This window comes from Neopsephotus bourkii, unplaced genomic scaffold (genome assembly GCF_033783945.1).
Source record: "Neopsephotus bourkii isolate Nb327-2 ecotype Australia unplaced genomic scaffold, CSIRO-AGI_Nbou_v1 NB_809, whole genome shotgun sequence".
NCBI classification, from domain to species: Eukaryota; Metazoa; Chordata; class Aves; order Psittaciformes; family Psittacidae; genus Neopsephotus; species Neopsephotus bourkii.
Genome location: NW_026901305.1, coordinates 27,724 through 47,448, shown reverse-complemented (window position 1 = coordinate 47,448; position 19,725 = coordinate 27,724). Strand labels below are relative to the sequence as shown.

The following is a 19,725-nucleotide window of genomic DNA, read 5'->3' as shown; positions in this document are numbered from 1 at the left end:
GGGGTGAAGGACCCATACCGGATCCTCATGGATACAGGAGCAGCGTGCTGCCTCCCAGTCCCAGTTGCCCCGTCTCCCAAAGGAACCGGGACCTCAGCAGTACAACTGGATCTGGGCTCCTGAGTGTGAAGCCTGGCTTCATTGTCCAGCAATTCCGCCTCTCCCAGCTGCATCCCAATGGATTCTGTGGCTCGAGCCAAGTTATGGAATAGGATTAAGTGCGTATTCGAGGTGTTGGGTGAGGATCCAGGGGCCGCTTTCCTCCCTCCTGCATGTCCCCATGAGCCCCAATAAAGGATGCTCCAGCACCACTGCGCTCCCTGCCTCTCCTTGCTGAGCTCGGAGCACCCTTGCAGCATCCACAGTGGGGATGGACCCCATCCATGAATCCGGGGAGCCCAGCTCCATCCATAGGGACACCCCACCGCCCCCATGGGAACGGCTCCTTCCCTCTATCCCATCTCCATCCCTTCTGCTGCTTCAAACCCATTCCCAGTGCCCCAGCGCTTATCCCAAGCCTCTCGGAGCCCCTTTAGGACCCGGGGGTCGATGCCTCCGCTCCGCCCCCTGCGGAGGCCCCGCCCCTCCCTGGGCAGGCCCCGCCCCTTCCTCTAGGCCCCGCCCCTCGCCCAGAACCGGCGGGAGCGTCTGAGGGAATGCGGGCGGCCAAGATGGCGGCGGGCGCGGTGCGGGCCGCGCGTCCCGGTGAGCGCAGTGCGGGCGGGCCCGGAGCGGGGCCTCAGGCCCGGGGGGAGGGCTCCGGGCTCCGGGAGGCGGCGGCGGCAGCGCCGGGCCCGCGTTACACAACGGAGCGGGGGGGGGGTCAGGTTGGCCTCCGGCTGCCCCCGGAGGTCCCCGTTACCGGCCCGCGGGTGCCCCTCGCCCCTAGGCCGGGCCCAGCCGGCGGCAGAGGCCTGCCCCTAGGCCCCTCCGTCCTGCGGGGGAACGCGTCCCGTTTGGGGCTGGCGGCGTGCGTTGGGATCCCGTTGTAACGGGGGGAAACGGCGGTGGGGGCGGCGCGGGGTCCGGCCGGAGCTGCAGCGGGACCGGAGAGGGGGGTTACGGGGTGTGAATGGGCAAGGGTGGCTTGGAGCAAGGGTGGCTTGGGGGGAGCTTCGCCTTGGGGGGAGCTTCGCCTTTGGGGGTGGGGGGTGCGGGTTGGGGTCTGGAGAAGGGTCCTCAACCCCAGCCAGGCTGATCCTGCGGTGGGGGTGCCATAGGGATACTATAGGGATGATACAGGAATGATATAGGGATGTTATAGGGATACTGTAAGGGTGCTGTAGGGATCCTATAGGGATGCTATAGGAATGTGGTAGGGATGCTCTAGGGGTACTATAAAGATGCCATAGGGATGCTGTGGAGATGCTCTAGGGATGCTGTAGGGATGTTGTAGAGGTGCTATAAGGATGCTATAATGATGCTGTAGAGATGCTTATGTTTTAGGGATGCTATAGGGATGCTGTAGGGATGCTATAGGGATGCTGTAGGGACTCTATAGGGATGCTGTAGGGACGCTGCAGGGGTGCTTTCCCTGCCTGCACCCCCAGGTGTACTCCGAGGAGTTCCCTTCCTTGCCGTGCTCTGGGAGCCCTCCCTGGTGCCCTTTGGGGTGCAGAGGGATGCAGGAGGCCCCCGCTCCTTCCCTGCCTTGGCTGCTGGGTGCTCACGGGGGGGCTGTTCCCTGTTCCCTGTCCCGCAGTGCTGCAGGGCAGCAGCCACCTGCAGCTCCCAGTGCGATGGAGGGCCCAGACCAGTGCCCTGACAGCCAGCACCCAGCCCCGCACGCACCCGCAGGCCCGGTGAGTGGGGCAATGGGACAAACAGGGGGGTGTTACAGCCCCATGGGCTGGTTTGGCTTGGGAAGGGCCCTAAACCTCATCCCGGTCGCATAAATGGGATGAGCTAAGGAGGAAACTGCTCGGGCAGGAGGGTAAGCTGGGCTGGCGCTGCCTCTTGCTCCCATAGCAAGCCTAAGACAGGCATCCTGATGCTGAACATGGGCGGCCCGGAGCGCCTGGAGGATGTCCATGATTTCCTGCTTCGCCTCTTCCTCGACACGGACCTCATGAAGCTGCCAGCACAGAGGTGAGGGATGGGGGGGTACCCATCAGGGATGGGGGGGTACCCATCAGGGATGGGGGGGTACCCATCAGGGATGCAGGGGTACCCATCAGGGATGGGGGGGTACCCATCAGGGATGGGGGGTACCCATCAGGGATGCGGGGGTACCCATCAGGGATGCGGGGGTACCCATCAGGGATGGGGGGGTACCCATCAGGGATGGGGGGTACCCATCAGGGATGCGGGGGTACCCATCAGGGATGCGGGGGTACCCATCAGGGATGCAGGGGTACCCATCAGGGATGCGGGGGTACCCATCAGGGATGCGGGGGTACCCATCAGGGATGGGGGGGTACCCATCAGGGATGCAGGGGTACCCATCAGGGATGCGGGTGGTACCCATCAGGGATGCGGGGGTACCCATCAGGGATGGGGGGGTACCCATCAGGGATGCGGGGGTACCCATCAGGGATGCGGGGGTACCCATCAGGGATGGGGGGGTACCCATCAGGGATGGGGGGGTACCCATCAGGGATGGGGGGGTACCCATCAGGGATGCGGGGGTACCCATCAGGGATGCGGGGGTACCCATCAGGGATGCGGGGGTACCCATCAGGGATGCGGGGGTACCCATCAGGGATGGGGGTGGTACCCATCAGGGATGCGGGGGTACCCATCAGGGATGCGGGGGTACCCATCAGGGATGCGGGTGGTACCCATCAGGGATGCGGGGGTACCCATCAGGGATGGGGGGGTACCCATCAGGGATGGGGGGGTACCCATCAGGGATGCGGGGGTACCCATCAGGGATGCGGGGGTACCCATCAGGGATGTGGGGTACCCATCATGGATGCAGGGGTACCCATCAGGGATGCGGGGGTACCCATCATGGATGGGGGGTACCCCGGTGCTGATCCCGCTCCGTACCCCTGTGCACGCTGCAGTCGGTTGGCCCCCATCATCGCCAGGCGCCGCGCCCCCCGCATCCAGGAGCAGTACAGCAGGATCGGAGGAGGCTCCCCCATCAGGAAGTGGACGGCGCTGCAAGGGGAGGCCATGGTGCAGCTGCTGGACAGCATGTCCCCTCATACTGGTATTACTGGGGGGTGGGTGCGGGGTGAAGGGGGGCACCCCTCATTCCATTCCCTTTTAGGCAGAGCAATGGGGCTTCAATGCCTGCTTCTATTGGGGTCTCCTAATAGCTTCCTGCTTAAAGGCTTGGTGGCCATGGGGGTGCCACTGCTGGCCCTGGGGCACCCCAACCCCTTGTTGCTGCAGATAAGGCTGGAGCAGCACCCGCAATGGGCAGGGTGAACAAGGCCTGCAGGGCTGGGCTGGCTGATAGGGATAGGAGGCAGGGCCCAGCAGGAGATAGGGCAGCTCCAAGGGGGTTCCTCCTGCTGGCCAATGGGGATGGATCCCATAGGCCCCAGTGTGGGATACTGGGAATCAATTCCTCCCCATGGGAATGGGTTGGGTGCAATGGGGCGGGCTTTAAGCTCCCTTCAACCCAAAGCAGCGCAGGGGAAGGGACTGCTCCCCATGCACCTGCAATGGGGCCCTGCAGCCTGGGGGCAGAGCAGAGGGGCCCAGAAGGGGCTGGGGCCCACCCTGCCCTATGCAGATAAAGCCTGGGGGCTGGTATCAGCCCTTGCTCTGGTCTGTGCTGGCCCACCCAGCCCCTGCTCCCGATAAGGCCCTGGAGGCCTCCCCTGAATGGGTGCTGTGGATAAGGCTCGGAGCACGGGGCTGCTGCCCCCAATAGGGGTTCCCATAGGGCAGTGGCTTGGGAAGGGCCCTCAAGCTCATCCAGCATCCAACATTGCACCCCGATAGGCACTGGGGGATGCTCTAAACCCCCCCCCCAGCACCCCCAGCCCTGCTCCATAGGGCCTTATGGTGACCCCCCCTTCCCCTTGCTGTGCTTTGCCTGCAGCACCCCACAAGTACTACATCGGGTTCCGCTATGTGCACCCCCTGACAGAGGAAGCCATTGAGGAGATGGAGGAGGATGGCATTGAGAGGGCTGTGGCCTTCACCCAGTACCCCCAGTACAGCTGCTCCACCACAGGTGGGTGTCCCTGCTGGATACCCTAATGGCGAGGGTTTGGAAGTGGGGTGAGCCTGAAGGCCCCTTCCATCCCATCCCATCCATCCCATCCCATCCATCCCATCCCATCCCATTCCATCCCATCCATCCCATCCCATCCCATCCCATCCATCCCATCCCATCCCATCCCATGCCATCCCATCCCATCCCATCCCATCCATCCCATTCATCCCATCCCATTCATCCCATCCCATCCATTCCATCCCATCCCATCCCATCCCATCCCATCCCATCCCATCCATCCCATCCCACCACATCCATCCCATCTATCCGATCCCATCCATCCCATCCCATCCCACCCCAGGCCCGCTTTACAGCCCCAGCATCGCAGTGCCCCCTCCCGAAGGGGTTTCCAGGAGCATCCCTCCCTGTGTGTGTTGCAGGCAGCAGTCTGAACGCCATCTACCGCTACTATCGCCACAAGGGGGCGAAGCCGAGGATGAAGTGGAGCATCATTGACCGGTGGCCCACACACCCCCTGCTGATCCGGGTATGGGGCCATGCAGCAGCGGGCACCTGGGACTGAAGCGTTCCCTCCCCTGTTGGGTATGGAGGGATGGAGGAGGGGATGCTTTGTGCTTTGGCACGATCCGATGGGATCTTGCCTTCAGATCCTGCCCATCTGCCCTTAATCCATGGCCAGGTTAGCCTAATAGCTATGGGGCATCTATAAGGACGCCATCCTATATAACAGGCATCCTATATAATAGGATGGGGCAGCCCCATCTCCTCCTCTCAGCCCTATGGCAGGGTGAAGCCGTTCCCCATCGGATCTGATCCCGCTCCCTGTATCCCAAGCAGTGCTTTGCCGACCACATCCAGAAGGAGCTGGCCCTGTTCCCTGCTGACAGAAGGGACGACGTCGTCATCCTCTTCTCTGCTCACTCCCTCCCCATGGCTGTGAGTAGCAATGGGGCAGCCCTAGGGGTGCTGGGCCCTGGTGGGGTCACCCCAGGGTGCTCTCTGTGTGTGTATTGCAGGTGGTGAACCGTGGGGACCCCTACCCCCAGGAGGTGGGGGCCACAGTGCAGAGGGTCATGGAGGAGCTCCAGTACTCCCACCCCTACAGACTGGTGTGGCAGTCCAAGGTATGGGCTGCGAGCTGCCCACCCCACAGCCATGGTTTAGGGTGAGGGGTTGGAACTGGATGCTCTTATCTCCTTTCCAACCCTATTCCATGACCCAAAGCCACTGCATTGCCCCACCGCCCTCACAGGGACGCGCTTCCCAACACCCCTTAAGGTGCCCTTTATGGAAAGGGGAGTTCACCCCTTCCTTTCCCCCCCTTTGCCTCCAGGTTGGCCCCATGCCTTGGCTCGGCCCCCCGACAGATGACACCATCAAAGGCCTGTGCCAGCGAGGGAAGAGGAACCTCTTGCTGGTCCCCATAGCCTTCACCAGCGACCACATAGAGACGCTCTATGAGCTGGATATCGAGTATGGCCAGGTCCTAGCCAACGAGGTGAGGGCTTTATGGGGTTCTTCCTCTGGAGATGCTGCTTCCAATGGGGTTCGGGGCCGGATGCGTTCCCCGATAGGTTGGGAGGGTTTGGGTGACGCCTCTGTTGGTTTCCCCCTGCAGTGTGGAGTGGAGAACATCAGACGAGCAGAATCCCTTAATGGAAACCCGCTCTTCTCCAAGGTACCTGCTGCAAGGGGGTGCTTGGGCTTTGCTCCCGAGGGGTGGTTCCCTCCTGTTTGGAGGTGTGGTTCTAGCAATAGAGGGGGATCCCCTATACTCAAGCTGGGTACCCCCAAGAGTGGCCATTGCCCCCCTGTAAAGAGGAGGAGCAGGCTCTAGTGGAGAGCAGGATCTCCCCTCGAGGAAAGGGGAGCAGCTCCCAGTGCCTGAAGGGGCTCCCGATGGGCACAGAGCATCCCAATGGGTCCCCGTTGGAAGCAGGGGGGCTTTGGGGTCCCTTGTGGGTCCCCCCCTGACGCAGGCTCTCTCCGCAGGCGCTGGCCGAGCTGGTGAGCTCCCACCTGCAGGCCCGGAGAGCCTGCTCCAGGCAGTTCACCCTCTGCTGCCCGCTCTGCACCAACCCCGTGTGCCGGGAGAGCAAAGCCTTCTTCAGCAGCCAGGCACCGTGAGGCACCCTGCACCCTGCATCCATCACCCTATATCCTGTATCCTGCATCCATCATCCTGCATCCTGCATCCTTCATGAACCCCGTGTGCCGGGAGAGCAAAGCCTTCTTCAGCAGCCAGGCACCGTGAGACACCCTGCACCCTGCATCCATGCACCCCTGCACCCCTGCATCCTGCATCCATCATCCATCATCCTGCATCCTTCATGAACCCCGTGTGCCGGGAGAGCAAAGCCTTCTTCAGCAGCCAGGCACCGTGAGGCACCCTGCACCCTGCATCCATCACCCTACATCCTGTATCCTTCATACTGCACCCTGCGTCCATCACCCTACATCCTATATCCTATATCCTGCATCCTGCATCCTGCATGAACCCCGTGTGCCGGGAGAGCAAAGCCTTCTTCAGCAGCCAGGCACTGTGAGACACCCTGCACCCTGCATCCAGCATCCTATATCCTATATCCTATATCCTTCATCCTGCATCCATCATCCTGCATCCATCATCCTGCGTCCTGCATCCTTCATGAACCCCGTGTGCCGGGAGAGCAAAGCCTTCTTCAGCAGCCAGGCACCGTGAGGCACCCTGCACCCTGCATCCAGCATCCTATATCCTATATCCTGCATACTGCATCCATCATCCTGCATCCTGCACCCTGCATCCATCATCCTGCATCCTTCATCCTGCATCCCACATCCTTCATCCTGCATTCTTCATCCTTCATCCTGGATCCCTGCGTCCTGCACCCAGCACCCCTGCAGCCCGGTCCCCCATGGGCCAGGCTTGGATCTCGTTGCTGCTTGGCCTCCTGTGAGCTCCTCCCTCCTGTGCAGGGACTGACGGGAAGCGCCCGGCCCTCAGGGATCCCCCTCCAGTGACCTCCACCGCTGCTTCCCCACGGCCGTGGCCGGGTCCAGACCCCAATGGGAGGGGTTTGGGTCTCTTGTGCCTTCCTCCTGCCACGGCTCCCTTGGGGGAGCAGGGCCAAGTCTTCCTCCGGCCTCCCTGTCCCATTGGACACGGAATTCCCTGCTTCCCATTGGGAATGCCATGCCCAGCTCCTGGCAGCAGAGCCAAGCCCTGTCCCTATGCACGCAGATGGGGCCTGGACCAGGAGGCTGCTCCCGGTACCCAGGAGCCAAACGTGCTTCCGAGCCCAAGGGACGGCATTCCCAAGGCTCCTGCCCATGGAGCCACCCCCTTCCCAGCCTCCAGCACTGGCTCACGGCGCTCTCCATCCCTCTGGTTATCCCTATGGCATCAAGGGGACAGGGGGGTGTCCCGCTGTGATCCCGGCTGATCCCCTCATCCCACAGCTCCCATTGGATGCGAATCCACGTGGATTCCTGTCTGCATCCCAGTTGCCACTGTGGAGCCCTGCCTGTGGGAACGGATGGGAGCAGCTCCTGGGATTGCCTTGGGAAGAGCCCAGCAGGGCACGGGAATTCTGTTCCCAGTGCTTACTGGAGCTCTGAACTGGGAGGGGGGCGGTTGGATGAGGCTCTTTTCCCTTTGGGAATCCCTGGGTATTCCCTGGCTGTGCTTTGGAGAAGGGGAGCGGGGTTTTCCTGGGAATATCCCCCCCAAGAGCCGGAATCCTGCGGGATGGGAAAGGGGGGGACGAGTTCCCTTCGCTTCCTGAACCCAAAGACTCCGATCCCAGCACCCGGGGGCCGCGGCCTCGCTCCGGTCTTTGCCATGGGGATGGGATTGCAATTAAACTTTGGGCAGAAGCCCTTGGGATGTGTGTGTTCCGCACGGATAACGGGCAGGAAGCAGGGCTCTTCCCTATGGATACCCCCGCTCCCACTGAAGGGGCATCCCATGGAACCCTTCCCACCCATGGCTCTTAGTGGCTCCCAGCAGTTCCAGAGCTCGGGCTCATTGTGCTCCTGGCACCTGATCCCACTTCCCAAGGGAGCCCTAACCCAGCCCTTAGGCTGTAACGGGGCAGGTTCGGATGCGCATCCCGCATCCTGCATCCCATTGGTGCATCCCGCATCCGGCATCCCATTGGTGCATCCCACATCCTGCATCCCATTGGTGCATCCCGCATCCCATTGGTGCATCCCAGAGTCCTTAGGTCTGTGAGGGCCTTTGGGATGCTCATCCGGCTCCGAGCCCCTTGGACATCCCTTCTCCATCCCAATGTCCCGGTGTCCCAATATCCCATCCCAGTGTCCCAGTATCTCATCCCAGTGTCCCAGTATCCCATCCCAGTGTCCCGATATCCCATCCCAGTGTCCCAGTATCCCATCCCAGTGTCCCAATATCCCATCCCAGTGTCCCAGTTTCCCATCCCAGTGTCCCAGTATCCCATCCCAGTGTCCCAGTATCCCATCCCAGTGTCGCGATATCCCATCCCAGTGTCCCGATATCCCATCCCAGTGTCCCGGTATCCCATCCCAGTGTCCCAATATCCCATCCCAGTGTCCCGATATCCCATCCCAGTGTCCCAGTATCCCATCCCAGTGTCCCAGTATCCCATGGAGCAGGAGGGATGCTCCTGAGGAGGGGCAGGAAGGGGCATGGGGCCCATGCGGAATGGGGGTGGATCCTGGAGCACCGAGGTGCGGGGTGGATGCGGGGATGCGTTGCTATGGAGACAAGAGGTGGGCCCAGCTGCTCCAGCGGCAGCTCCGCGTTCATGGGAACGGGAACAACAACGGGAATAACAACGGGAACAACAACGGGAATAACAACGGGAACAACAACGGGAATAACAATGGGGATAACGGGAATAACGGGGGGGGGGGGGGAAGCGGCACCGGGGCCCCGCGGCGCCGGGAGCTGTCCAGGAGCGCAACGGGAGGGGGCGGAGCCTGAGCGCGGGGAAAGAGCCAATGGGAGAGAGGGAGGAGCGGAGGGGCGGGGCTTGGGGGGGGTTTAAAGGGAAGGGGGGGCGCGGGTTAAAGGGACCGCGGAGCGTCCGGTAACAGCGGGGAGCGGGAGGAATGAAGGGGGGGAAAGGGGGAAAAATTGGGGAAAACGAGGAAAAATGGGGAAAAATTGGGGAAAAAGGGGGAGAAATTGGTAAAGGGGGAAAAAGGGAAAAAATTGGGAAAAAGGGGGGGAAAAATGGTTCCTTCAAACCAGCCCATTCCATGCGCCGGCACTGGGAATAGAGGGGAAGAAGTGACCCCCCCCAGTCCCAATCCCATCCCATCCCAATCCCATCCCATCCCATCCCCATCCCATCCCATCCCATCCCATCCCATCCCCAACCCCTTCCCATCCCATCCCATCCCATGAAGCGGCTTCCGAAGCACAAGAAACCCGTTTATTGGAAACCAGAGCATTCCAGTGGGGGTTTGGCACACGATGCTGCAGGCACGCTCACACCACAGACACCACAGGATCCCGCTGCTCCCGGGTGGGATTCCATGGCATTCCCATGGCTTCCCGGCTCCGTCTCCATCAGTGGGGATCCCATGGGAATAAAGAGCCTGGAGAAGCCGCTTCCCAGTGTCCTCCATCACTGAAGGTTCCCCGTCTCTCCCCCAGCATCCATGGAGGATGCAGGCAGTGAGGGGCCAAGCCCCAACAGAGGGAAGGACCTGAGGGCGATCCCATTGATCCCATTCCCGCATCCATCCCTTCTCCCGCTGGCCCCATCGGCCCAATGGCAGCACCCAAAGGCACCCAGCACCCATCCCGCTGGGAAAGGATGGTGCCCAAAGGGTGGTACCTGAAGGATGCTGCCCAAAGGGTGGTACCCAAAGGATGCTGCCCAAAGGGTGGTACCCAAAGGGTGGTACTCAAAGGGTGGTACCCAAAGGGTGGCATCCAAAGAATGGTACCCAAAGGATGCTACCTAAAGGATGCTAACCCAAAGGATGGTACCCAAATGATGCTATCTAAAAGATGCTGCCCAAAGGGTGGTACCCAAAGGGTGGTACCCAAAGGATGGTACCCAAATGATGCTAACCAAAGGATGGTACCCAAAGGACACTACCCAAAGGGTGGTACCCAAAGGATGCTACCTAAAGGATGGTACCCAAAGGATGGTGCCTAAAGGATGCTGCCCAAAGGATGGTACCCAAAGGATGCTGCCTAAAGGGATGGTACCCAAAGGATGGTACCCAAAGGATGGTACCCAAAGGATGCTGCCTAAAGGGATGGTACCCAATGGATGGTACCCAAAGGGGGCTGCATCCCACCAGTGCCTTCCATCGGATCTGCTCCAGCCTTGCAAGCATCGCTGAGTGGACATTCCTTGAGCTTGTCTGGACATTCAGTGAGGACGGGGATGGATCCCTTAGGAACTGGGATAGGGGGAAGGAAGAGGAGACACCCAGCGGTGCCGCTTGGCCTGAGCCATAGGGAAAGGTGCGAGGCCTACGGTGCTCCTGGTGTTTTCCAGCCTGGAAGCCACTGGGATCTCACCAGCTATACTGGGGAAGGGGAATGGAGGGCCAGGACCAGTGGGAATAGAACCTGCTCCATGGTGGCTGTTCCCAGTTGGAATAAACCCAATCCCTGTTTCCTCCATGGCTCCTTTGGGATTGGGGCTCCAATTGTGGCCGCGCTCCGAGCATCCCGAAGGTGCGCTCCCACATCCCTGCCCAAGGGGCCTGCGGGGCTTTGGGGTGCGATGGGAACACCGTGGTGTGGATAGGGGTAAGGGGTGGGAAGAGCAGGGAAAGCTGGGATGCATGGGATAACAACGAGGGAATTCTGTTGGGAAGCCTCTGACGCTGGAGATGGGTCTTCATCGGGGATAAAGGCGAGGGAGCGGGGTCAATGTGGAGCAAAGGGGGACGGAGGTGGAATCCCATACAAAGAGGGGGCACTGGGATGGGATGCAGGGAAAGCACGGTCCCTTCCGACCCATTCCACGAGGGGTAAGGAGCGCCCTCAGGTCCAGCGCTTGGGGATGGGGGCGAGGGGTTGGGATAAGGGGGGGATAAAGGGGAAGGGCCTCATGCACAGGGCGCCAGGGTGAGGTGGGCCAGGCCCTGGGCGTGCAGGCGCGCCAGGAGCTGGAACTCGGCCGGGAGCTGGTGGGATTCCTGCCACTTGGTGGTGAACTTGGTGCCCTTCTTGTCGTAGTAGTGGTAGGGCAGGGCCTGGCGGCTGCGCGGGTGCCAGGCGAAGGGCCAGAAGCCGTAGAGGTGCACGCGGTCGCAGAGGGCCGAGGCCAGGGTGTAGACCAGGATGCCCGTGCTCAGGCGCTTGGGGGAGAGGCGTTTGCTGCGCCAGTACCTGCGGGGAGCGGGGAGAGAGAGAGAGGGGTCAGGGATGGAGCGGGGGGAATGGGGGGGGAATGGGGGGGGGAAATATTGGAAAAAGTTCAAAAAGAGTGAGAAAGGTTGGGAAAATTTGGGAAAGGATTGAAAAGCTTAGAAAAAGTTGGAAAAGGTTGGGGAAGGATGGGAAAGGTTGGGAAAGGGTGGGAAAAGTTTGAAAATATTGGAAAAGGTTGAAAAATTTGGAAAAGATTGGAAAGATTTGGGAAAGGTTGGGGAAGCTTAGAAAAAGTTCGAAAATATTGGAACAGAATAAAAAAAAGTTGGAAAAGATTGGGAAAGGGTTGGGAAAGTGTTGGAAAATTTGGGAAAGGTTGGAAAAAGTTGAAAAAGATTGGGAAGGTTGGGAAAGGCTGGAAAAGCTTAGAAAAAGTTTGAAAATATTGGAAAAGGTTGGAAAAAAGTTGGAAAAGATTGGGAAAAAGTTGGAAAAGGTTGGGAAAGGCTGGAAAAGCTTAGAAAAATTTGGAAAATATTGGAAAAAGTTGGGAAAGGTTGGGAAAGGGTTGGGAAATGTTGGGAAAATTTGGGAAAGTTTGGGAAAGGGTGGGAAAGGATGGGAAAGCTTGGAAAAATTTGGGAAAGGTTGGGAAAGGGTTGGGATAGGTTGGGAAAGGTGAGAAACGGTTGGGAAAGGGTGGGAAAGCTTGGAAAAATTTGGGAAATATTGGGAAAGGTTGAGAAAACTTGGGGAAGGTTGCAAAAAGTTGGAAAAATTGGGAAGAAGTTGGAAAAGGTTGGGAAAGGTTGGAAAATGGTTGAGAAAGGGTTGGGAAAGGTTGGGAGAGGTTGGAAAAATTTGGAAAAGGTTGGAAAAGCTTGGAAAAGCTTAGAAAAATTTGGGAAAGGTTGGGAGAGGTTGGGAAAGGTTGGGAAAAGTTGGGAAAGGTTGGAAAAAATTGGAAGAAGTTGGGAAAGGTTGGGAACATTTGGAAAAGGTTGGGAAAGGGTGGGAAAGCTTAGAAAAAGTTGGAAAAGGTTGGATCAATTTGGAAAAGGTTGGGAAAGGGTTGGGATAAGTTGGGGAAGGTTGGGTAAATTTGGAAAAGGTTGGAAAAGTTTGGAAAAGCTTAGAAAAAGTTGGAAAAGGTCAGAAAAAAGTTGGAAAAGGTTGGATCAATTTGGAAAAGGTTGGGAAAGGGTGGGAAAGGGTTGGGATAAGTTGGGAAAGTTTGGAAAAGCTTGGAAAAAGTTGGACAAGGTTGGAAAATGTTGGAAAAGGTTGGAAAAATTTGGAGAAGGTTGGGAAAGGTTGGGAAAGGGTGGGAGCATCCCAACTGCACCCATTCCCTCCTCACCCCCCCCCCACCATCCCGCACCTAAGAGCAAGCTGAACCCCTTTAGGACTCAATGGCCCCTATAAGCACACGGCTCCAACCCCCCCATCCCCACCCCAGAGGCACCAACGCTATGTACCTATAGCAGCCCCATCCCCTATGTACCTATAGGAGCCCCATCCCCTATGTACCTATAGGAGCCCCATCCCCTATGTACCTATAGCAGCCCCATCCCCTGCGCACCTACTGACGTGCTGCATGATGTTCCCCGGCCAGGCCAGCTGCACCTTGAGGCGAGCCCGGTGCTCCACAAAGAAGTCGACGAGGGTGCGGGTGACGGTGGCCGAGGTGTGGAAGAAGAAGGCGGGGATCCAGAGGATGGCGCCGTCGAGGCCCTGCAGGCGCAGGAAGAAGTTGTTGCGGTCCTGCACGGTGAGCAGGTTGTTGTAGTCCTTCTCCAGGATGCTGGGGTTGAAGGTGGTCAGGTTGGTTTTGCCCCCCACGTCCCCCCGGAAGGGCTCCGTGGGGGCGAAGTTGCAGCGGAACACGAAGTCGGCGCCGTCCACGGCGGCCCCGCAGCGGCTGCCGGTGAGGATGCCCCCGTTGCCCACCACGGCGCAGGTGTTGAAGCGCTGCCCCTGCACGGGGGAGGCGTCGGGGAGCAGGGAGCGGAAGGTGGGGCTCACGGCGAACACGTGCTTGTGGCTCGAGTAGTCGTAGTGCAGGAGCTGCCCCACGCGCACGCTGCCCTTGGTCAGCGAGAAGTTGCGCGCCACGTCCATGTGCTGCAGGATCTCCTGTCTGCACGGGGGGGCAATGGGGAGAGGCTCTGGTGGGGGGTTGCCATCAGGGAAATGGGGGGTTTCACACTGAAATGGGGCTTTCCCCATCGAAACGGACTGTTTGGCATGGAAATGGCCCTTTTCCCGTTGAAACATCCCTTTTCCCATTGAAGCGGCCCCTATTCCCATTGAAACAGCCCTTTTCCCATCAAAACAGCCCTTTTCCCATGGACAGGGCCTGTTCGCCATGGAAACGGCCCTTTCACCATGGAAACAGCCCTTTTTCCCATGGAAATGGGCCTTTTGCCCATGGAAATGGGGCTTTTCCCGTCGAAACAGCCCGTTGGGCATGGAAATGGCCCTTTTCCCAGTGAAACATCCCTTTCCCCATGGAAATGGCTCTTTCCCATGGAAACAGCCCTTTTTCCCACTGAAACAGCCCTTTTCCCATGGACACGGCCCTTTCACCATGGAAACAGCCCTTTTCCCGTTGAAACAGCCCTTTTCCCATCAAAACGGCCCTTTTCCCATGGAAATGGCCCTTTTTCCCATTGAAACATCCCTTTTCCCATGGAAACATCCCTTTTCCCATCGAAACGGCCCTTTTGCCATGGAAACATCCCTTTTTCCCATGGAAATGGGCCTTTTCCCCATGGAAATGGGGCTTTTCCCATGGAAACGGCCTGTTTGCCATGGAAATGGCCCTTTTCCTCTTGAAATATCCCTTTTCCCATGGAAATGGACCTTTTGCCATGGAAACAGCCATTTTTCCCATTGAAACAGCCCTTTTCCCATGGAAACAGCCCTTTTCCCATCGAAACAGCCCGTTCGCCATGGAAACGACCCTTTTCCCATCAAAACATCCCTTTTCCCATTGAAACATCCCTTTTCCCCATGGAAACGGCCCTTTTGCCATGGAAACATCCCTTTCCCCATCAAAACATCCCTTTTCCCATTGAAACGGCCCGTTCACCATGGAAATGGCCCTTTTCCCATTGCAACGGCCCTTTTCCCATCAAAACTTCCCTTTTCCCATCAAAAAGGCCCTTTCTCCATGGAAACTTTCCCTTTCTCCATGGGAACATCCCTTTTCCCATTAAAACATCCCTTTTCCCATCAAAACTCCCCTTTCTCCATGGAAACTCCCCTTTCCCCATGGAAACTCCCCTCTCTCCATCCTCATCCTCCTGGAGCGAAGCCACAGTGGGGCCGGCTCCTTGGGAGCACTTAGATAACGGATCCCATTGGATGTGTTCGATGGATCCCATAAGATCCAAGCTGTGAATGGGGCCAAATCCCGCTCCAGCTTGGCAAAGGCCCTTTGGGATGGGGTGAGTGGAAGCAGAGGGGGGAAAGGGATCCATAGGGAATGGTGGGAACGGATCCCAGGCTCACCTCTGCTGGGCGAAGGCGGTGCGGTTGAAGACCCACTTGGAGGGCTTCTCCTGCAGCTCCTGGCTTAGGGAATGGGTGATGGGGACAAAGGAGGGATCCAGGAACTTGAGCGCGAACTGGGACCTGGAACAGTGGGAACAGGGATGCAGGGATGCAGGGATGGACACAGGGATGCAGGGATGCATGGATGCATGGAGGGATGCATGGAGGGATGCATGGATGCATGGATGCAGGGATGGATGCATGGAGGGATGCAGGCGCAGCATCCGCTGGGCGTCAGCGGCCTTCAGCACCATGGACAGCGCCCGCGAAGGGATGCACGGGGATGGATGGATGGGGTCGGGATGCACTGGGATGCACTGGGATAAATGGGGTTGGGATGCACTGGGATGCACTGGGATAGATAAGGTCAGGATGCACAGGGATAGACAGAGTTGGGATGCACCGGGTTGCACTGGGATAAATGGGGTCAGGATGCACTGGGATAGACAGGGTCAGGATGCACTGGGATGCATTGGGATAAACAGGGTTGGGAGGCACTGGGATAGATGGGGTTGGGATGCACTGGGATAGATGGGATCAGGATGCACTGGGATAGACAGGGTTGGGATGCAGCAGGACGGACAGGGTCGGGATGCACCGGGATGCACTGGGATAAATGGGGTCAGGATGCACTGGGATGCACTGGGATAGACAGGGTCAGGATGCACCAGGATAAACGGGGTCTGGATGCACTGGGATAGACAGGGTCAGGATGCACTGGGATGCACTGGGATAAACAGGGTTGGGATGCACTGGGATAGATGGGGTAAGCATGCACAGGGATGGACAGGGTCAGGATGCACTGGGATAGATGGGGTAAGGATGCACAGGGAGGGACAGGGTCAGGATGCACTGGGATGCACTGGGATAGATGGGGTAAGGATGCACTGGGATGGACAGGGTCAGGATGCACTGGGATGCACTGGGATAGATGGGGTAAGGATGCACTGGGATGCACAGGGTCAGGATGCACTGGGATAAACAGGGTCAGGATGCACTGGGATAAACAGGGTTGGGATGCACTGGGATAAACAGGGTTGGGATGCACTGGGATAAACAGGGTTGGGATGCACTGGGATAAACAGGGTCGGGATGCACTGGGATGCAGCAAGCCAGGCCGGGTACCACCATTCCCCCCCCTCCCGCATCCCCATCCCCATCCCCCTCAATACCATCGCCGCGCATGAGGGGGGGGGACGTGGGGGGGGTAGGACCAGGCCCTGTGTGTGCAGATGTGGATGTGGATGGAATGGAATGGGATGGAATGGGACGAACTGGGATGAACTGGGATGGAACTGGGACGCACTGGGATGGGGTAGGTGTGCTCCTCACCTGAATCCCGCCTGGAACATGTACATGCGGGGCCCGGCGGCCCGGGGGGGCCCGAAGGCGCTGTCCTTGCGCAGGGCCGCGTAGCTCAGGAGGGAGAGGATGAGGAGGGCGAGGCTGAGCATGAGCAGCCCCAGGGCGCTGCCCACCCGCAGCATCCTGCAGCTCCGCATGGGGTACTGGGGGTACTGGGGGTACTGGGGGTACTGGGGGTACTGGGGGTACTGGGGATGAATGAATGGGGATAATGGGGGGGGGGGGGCCCGAGCGGAGCCGAGCAGGAAATGGATGGATGCAGGGGGAAGAGGGAGGGGGAAGGGCAAGGCAATGGAAGCCGGGAAGGGAAGGGGAACGGGAACGGGAACGGGAACGGGAAGGGGATGGGGATGGGAAGGGGACGGGCGGGCCCGTGGGAAACCCCCCCCCCAGGGGATCCCGTTGGACACAGGGCATCCCCTATTAGACACAATGCAACCCCATTAAGCCCAATGCACCCCCATTAAGCCCAATGCACCCCCATTAAGCCCAATGCACCCCCATTAAGCCCAATGCAGCCCCATTAAGCTCAATGCGCTCCATTAAGCCCAATGCACCCCCATTAGCCACAATGCCCCCTATTAAGTCCAGTGCCCCTCTATAAGCTCCAATGCACCCTATTAAGCCCCAATGCACCCCCATTAAACCCAATGCCCCCATTGACCCCAATGCACCCCCATTGACCCCAATGCACCCCCATTGACACAATGCACCCCCATTGACCCCAATGCACCCCCATTAGACCCAATGCGCTCCCATTAGCCCCAATGCAACCCCATTAGACCCAATGCACTCCCATTAGCCACAATGCCCCCTATTAAGTCCAGTGCCCCTCTATAAGCTCCAATGCACCCTATTAAGCCCCAATGCACCCCCATTAAACCCAATGCCTCCATTAACCCCAATGCACCCCCCCTTAGCCCCAATGTGCTCCCATTATGCCCAATGCAACCCCATAAGCTCCAATGCCCCCTATTAAGCCCGATGCCCCCTATTAGCCCAATGCAACCCCATTAAACCCAATGCCTCCATTAACCCCAATGCACCCCCATTAAGCTCAATGCAACCCCATTAGCCCCAATGCACCCCCGTTAAGCCCAATGCACCCCCATTAGACCCAATGCGCTCCCATTAGCCCCAATGCAACCCCATTAGACCCAATGCCCCCCATTAATCCCAATGCCCCCCATTAAGCCCAGTACCCCCTATTAGCTTCAATGCCCCCCATTACACCCAATGCCCCCCATTAAACCCAATACTCCCCCATTAGCCCCAATGGCTTCAACACGGGGCTGAGCTTCCAGCTGGGAGCTGGTGATCCATAGGGAGCATCCTTAGGGGGTGATCCCATAGGGGTGATCCCATAGAGGTGATCCCATAGAGGTGATCCCATAGGGGTGATCCCATAGAGGTGATCCCATAGGGGTGATCCCATAGGGGTGATCCCATAGGGGTGATCCCATAGAGGTGATCCCATAGGGGTGATCCCATAGAGGTGATCCCATAGGGGTGATCCCATAGGGGTGATCCCATAGAGGTGATCCCATAGGGGTGATCCCATAGGGGTGATCCATGTTATTCCATGTCATTCCAAGTGTACCCCAGCATCCCCAATGCAGGGATCCAGGCTGGGAAGCACACTGCATATCCCAAGCTCCCATCCCTTGGGATCAATGGGGAGGCCTGCCTGTATCCCAATGGGAATGCCATGGGATTTGGGGCTGGCTTTGATGCTGGCACTGCCTTATCCTGCCTTTTTCCCCTTGGGAATCCATCCCGGAATGGGAATGGGGTCCCTAAGGGAGCAGAGGCCTTTGCTTATAGGGATGCTGAGGACGGGAGCCCTGTTCTTCCATGAGAATTCCCGGTTTCCCCCCTTGTTCCTAAGGGAATGGGGGTGCCCATCCCTGCTCTTATCCTCTGGAAAGGGATATTCCTTAGGGATGAGCTTTAGGATCCCTTCACCCCAGCAAAGCCAATGGGGACGAGGCTTGGACCACTGGCAGGGGATGCTCCTTGCTTTTCCAAGCTCAAATCCCATGGGAATGGCCTCTGGAACGGAGCAAACTGCCCAAGGGGATGGGGGGGAAGGCTTGGATCCCATTGGGATCGGGCTGGATCCCTACCTGGAGATGCTGGGAGCACTGGGAATGCCGTGGCCAGGCTGTCCTTAAAAGGCTTGAGCTTTCCATAGGGAACACTGTGGGAAAGCTGGGATTGCATTGGGAAGTGATTCCCAAGCTCTGGAATGAGGGCATCCTCTGGAGCCCCCCTCCCCTTTATGGGATGCTTTACCTCGGTCCATGCGGATCCCGCTGCTGCATCCCAAGGCTTCGGAGGAGGCCGCTCGGCTTCATGGGATGGATCCCATGGATCCTTTTCCCAATGGGAACGCCACAAAGCCAAGGTTTTCCCATTCCAGCTTTATTCCCCCCCCAATAACAGCGAAATCCATACGGATACAGAGCAGGAAAACCGGGATGCGCTGAAGCCGGAGCATCCCACCCCACTCTCTTCCTTTGGGATCATCCATGGCTCTGGAAAACCAAGCACGACGACGAGGTTACACTGGGATCAGCCTGGAAGCACTGGGAATAGCACTGGGAATACCATTGGGAACACGGATCGCCTTGCACTGGGATGGGAATTGGGATACCTACCGTGAGCATGGAGGCCTTGCTTTTCCTATTGGGAATTCCAAGTGGTTTTGATAGGGAAGCGGGCGGCATTCCCATTGGGAAGGGAAACATGGATGTGGCCCTATCCCATAGGCATGCAATGGGGGGGGGGTGATGGGAGGAAGGAGCCATTCCCAAAGGGGCTTCCTTTGATCCCTATGGATTTGGGAATCACTTCCCGACCTGGACCAGGGAGCATCGAGCACCTAAACCCCAATCCCAAATCCCATGGGAACGCATGGACTCCAAGGAGGTTTTTTTGCTGGGATAACGGGGATGCTGCATCATTCCCGGAGCTTTTCCAAGGAAAAAGGTGGCTTCCACCTGGAGAAATCCATTGGGAATGCGGGAGAAGAGCCAGGAAATCCCTATGGAAAGAAAAAGGCTTCCATTGGAGCCATTCCCATCGCTGAGCCCTTATCCCAAGGGAAGCCATGGAGGGCGCCATGGGGTGGGAATGGCATGGGAAAAATGGGAATATTCCCCCTTTGGATTGGGAATATCCCCCTTTGGAGTGGGAATATCCCCTTTGGAGTGGGAATATCCCCCTTTGGATTGGGAATATCCCCTTTGGAGTGGGAATATCCCCCTTTGGAGTGGGAATATCCCCTTTGGAGTGGGAATATCCCCCTTTGGAGTGGGAATATCCCCTTTGGAGTGGGAATATCCCCTTTGGA

The 19,725-nt window shown here is 58.4% G+C and overlaps 2 protein-coding genes across 2 annotated transcripts; one reads left to right on the top strand and one right to left on the bottom strand.

Moving 5' to 3' along the window:
* Window positions 1-1,954: 1,954 nt before the first annotated feature.
* FECH (ferrochelatase) lies at window positions 1,955-6,265 on the top strand. The gene is made up of 9 exons (XM_061355616.1): window positions 1,955-2,088; window positions 3,009-3,157; window positions 4,001-4,135; window positions 4,558-4,664; window positions 4,976-5,074; window positions 5,155-5,262; window positions 5,472-5,636; window positions 5,757-5,816; window positions 6,131-6,265. Exons 1-9 carry the CDS (start codon window positions 1,991-1,993, stop codon window positions 6,263-6,265), a joined length of 1,056 nt encoding a protein of 351 aa, XP_061211600.1. The 5' UTR covers window positions 1,955-1,990.
* Window positions 6,266-11,182: 4,917 nt separating this feature from the next.
* Window positions 11,183-16,507, bottom strand: ST8SIA3 (ST8 alpha-N-acetyl-neuraminide alpha-2,8-sialyltransferase 3). The gene is made up of 4 exons (XM_061355615.1): window positions 16,338-16,507; window positions 14,964-15,086; window positions 13,030-13,587; window positions 11,183-11,465 (listed from the first exon to the last, which is right to left on the bottom strand). Exons 1-4 carry the CDS (start codon window positions 16,505-16,507, stop codon window positions 11,183-11,185), a joined length of 1,134 nt encoding a protein of 377 aa, XP_061211599.1.
* Window positions 16,508-19,725: the final 3,218 nt, after the last annotated feature.